The sequence below is a fragment of the Hydra vulgaris genome, chromosome 04 (genome assembly GCF_038396675.1).
Source record: "Hydra vulgaris chromosome 04, alternate assembly HydraT2T_AEP".
Lineage (NCBI taxonomy): Eukaryota > Metazoa > Cnidaria > Hydrozoa > Anthoathecata > Hydridae > Hydra > Hydra vulgaris.
This window is the reverse complement of record NC_088923.1, coordinates 44,401,305-44,403,456: the sequence shown is the minus strand read 5'-3', so window position 1 is coordinate 44,403,456 and position 2,152 is coordinate 44,401,305. Positions and strand designations below refer to the sequence as shown.

Below are 2,152 nucleotides of genomic sequence, written 5' to 3'. Positions count from 1 at the left end.
TTTTCACAAAAATTATGTAATGCAAATGTAGCATAAACAATTATTGGTACAAGTTCCAATTTAAAATCTATTTTTCTGGTAAGAATTGCCCAACGAGCTTTTAATCTCCCAAATGTACATTCGATAGGGTTTCGAGCTGATCGAAGCATGCTATTAAATATTACTTGCTCGTTACTGCTACAGGTTTGATACTCTTTTATACAAAACGGAGTTAAGGGGTAGGCTGGATCACCAATGATATATGTTCCAATTTTTTCCTATCCATGCAATACTGATTGAAATGGTAAGAAACCATCGCGAAGTTTTTTGTTTATGGATGAGTTGGAAAATACTGTGCTATCGTAAACACTTCCAGGCCAAACGCATTCTACATCCATAAACATTCCTTTATAATCACATACTGCTTGAACATTCATGGAATAATATTGTTTATAACAAAAATAATCTTGAGAGTTTTCAACAGGACATACAATTGGTACATGCGTACCGTCTATGCAACCAAAAGCTTGAATCATGCCAAACTTGGATTCAAACTCAGCACACTTGTGTAATAATTGAAGAGACTGTATATCTGCTATCCCAAAGCAGTTGGCTGTCATTATAAAATAGCCAGTATCCTTAAGATAGTATAGAGTAATTGCAAGCTTTTTTTCTGTGCTCAAAGCTCTATAATTAGGGGATTTTGGATTAGGTGCTATGAAGGGTTTAAGCTGTTCAGCCAAGTGCATAAATGCACTTTTTGACAATCTAAAATTTTTAAACCAGTAACTTTCAGGAGAAATACCAGATATCATGTTTTTCCACCATTTATCAGACCGTCCAATTTTGTACCAACAGCTACGGGGTTTTTTACTATTTCTTCTCAACATTTTGTCTTTAAGCTTTTTAAGGCGAAAGTTTCTTTTTCTTAATAGATTGTTAATGATAAGTTTAATGTGATGCTCGTTTTGTAAAATACGTAATAATATTATACTTTTAATGTGGATCAAATAAGATTGGAAAGCTATTGTATTAGTTGTAGCAATTAGAACCATTTTTTTTTTAACTTCCATTTTTAATTTAATAAATTGCGCGATTATGAAAACAAATGTCACGTGATTAAAAACGTCCCGCTTGGGCGAGATATTTTTTTCCACATGAACACAGCTGAAATTCATCCCGCCTAACCGGGGTACCCCGGTTAGGCAAGATGAATTTTATCCATATGAACAGCCCCTGAGTCTGCCAATTTTGGGAGATCATAAATTGCGGCTCTATGCGAATTCGTATTCAACATGTTTAAATGCGTTCAGGGGATTATACAGAAATTGGTCGTCGAAAAGTACCGGCTGACTTGGAAGGTTTGTTCTCATGTTTAAAAATCATTCCGTGCAGCTCAGCTGAATGTTAAAGAGGACTTAGTCCCATGAATTTAATATTAGGCGACACAAGAAATAAACTTCTCATAACCAATGTTTCAAATTTATTATTTTTGAAAGTAAAAGGACCACTACTTGAACTGTTTAAACCAGAAAAATATGATAAACTTGGCTAAGGACTCATCAATCAGCTGAAGATATCACAGTAAAAAGCGTTAAAAAAATAATGAAGCACCTAAAATATTATAGGAAATTTTGTAAATATTATTTGGTTTAGATTTCAAGATAAAAATATGCTACCTATATTATAATTAAGAACATTTGTTTTTTCTTTAATTCAATTTATATAAAAATTTGACTTTTGTTTTAATGTAATTACACTCCATTCCTAACAAAGCGCCCGGAAGAACTGAAGTTACAAATATTATTATTTTCTACAAAGTAATTTAGACCAATTACAATTATTTCAAACTAAAATGTATATTCAGTCTCTAAAGTTTGATATAAGCTGCCGATTGCTGCGTTTTTGTTTGATTAATTAATTTGTATATATATATATATATATATATATATATATATATATATATATATATATATATATATATATATATATATATATATATATATATATATATATATATATACATATATATATATATATATATATATATATATATATATATATATATATATATATATATATATATGTATATGTATATATATATATATATATATGTATATATATATATATGTATATATATATATATATATATATATATATATATATATATATA

At 28.9% G+C, this 2,152-nt stretch overlaps 1 protein-coding gene across 1 annotated transcript; it reads right to left on the bottom strand.

Annotated features, from left to right (window-relative positions):
• Positions 1–257: 257 nt before the first annotated feature.
• On the bottom strand, positions 258–1,052 carry LOC136079432 (uncharacterized). The gene has a single exon (XM_065795170.1). It carries the CDS (start codon positions 1,050–1,052, stop codon positions 258–260), a length of 795 nt encoding a protein of 264 aa, XP_065651242.1.
• Between the last annotated feature and the right edge of the window lie 1,100 nt (positions 1,053–2,152).

Excerpts from the sequence above, each read along its gene's own strand:
- LOC136079432 (XM_065795170.1), bottom strand. The coding sequence starts at position 1,052 with ATGGAAGTTAAAAAAAAAATGGTTCTAATTGCTACAACTAATACAATA.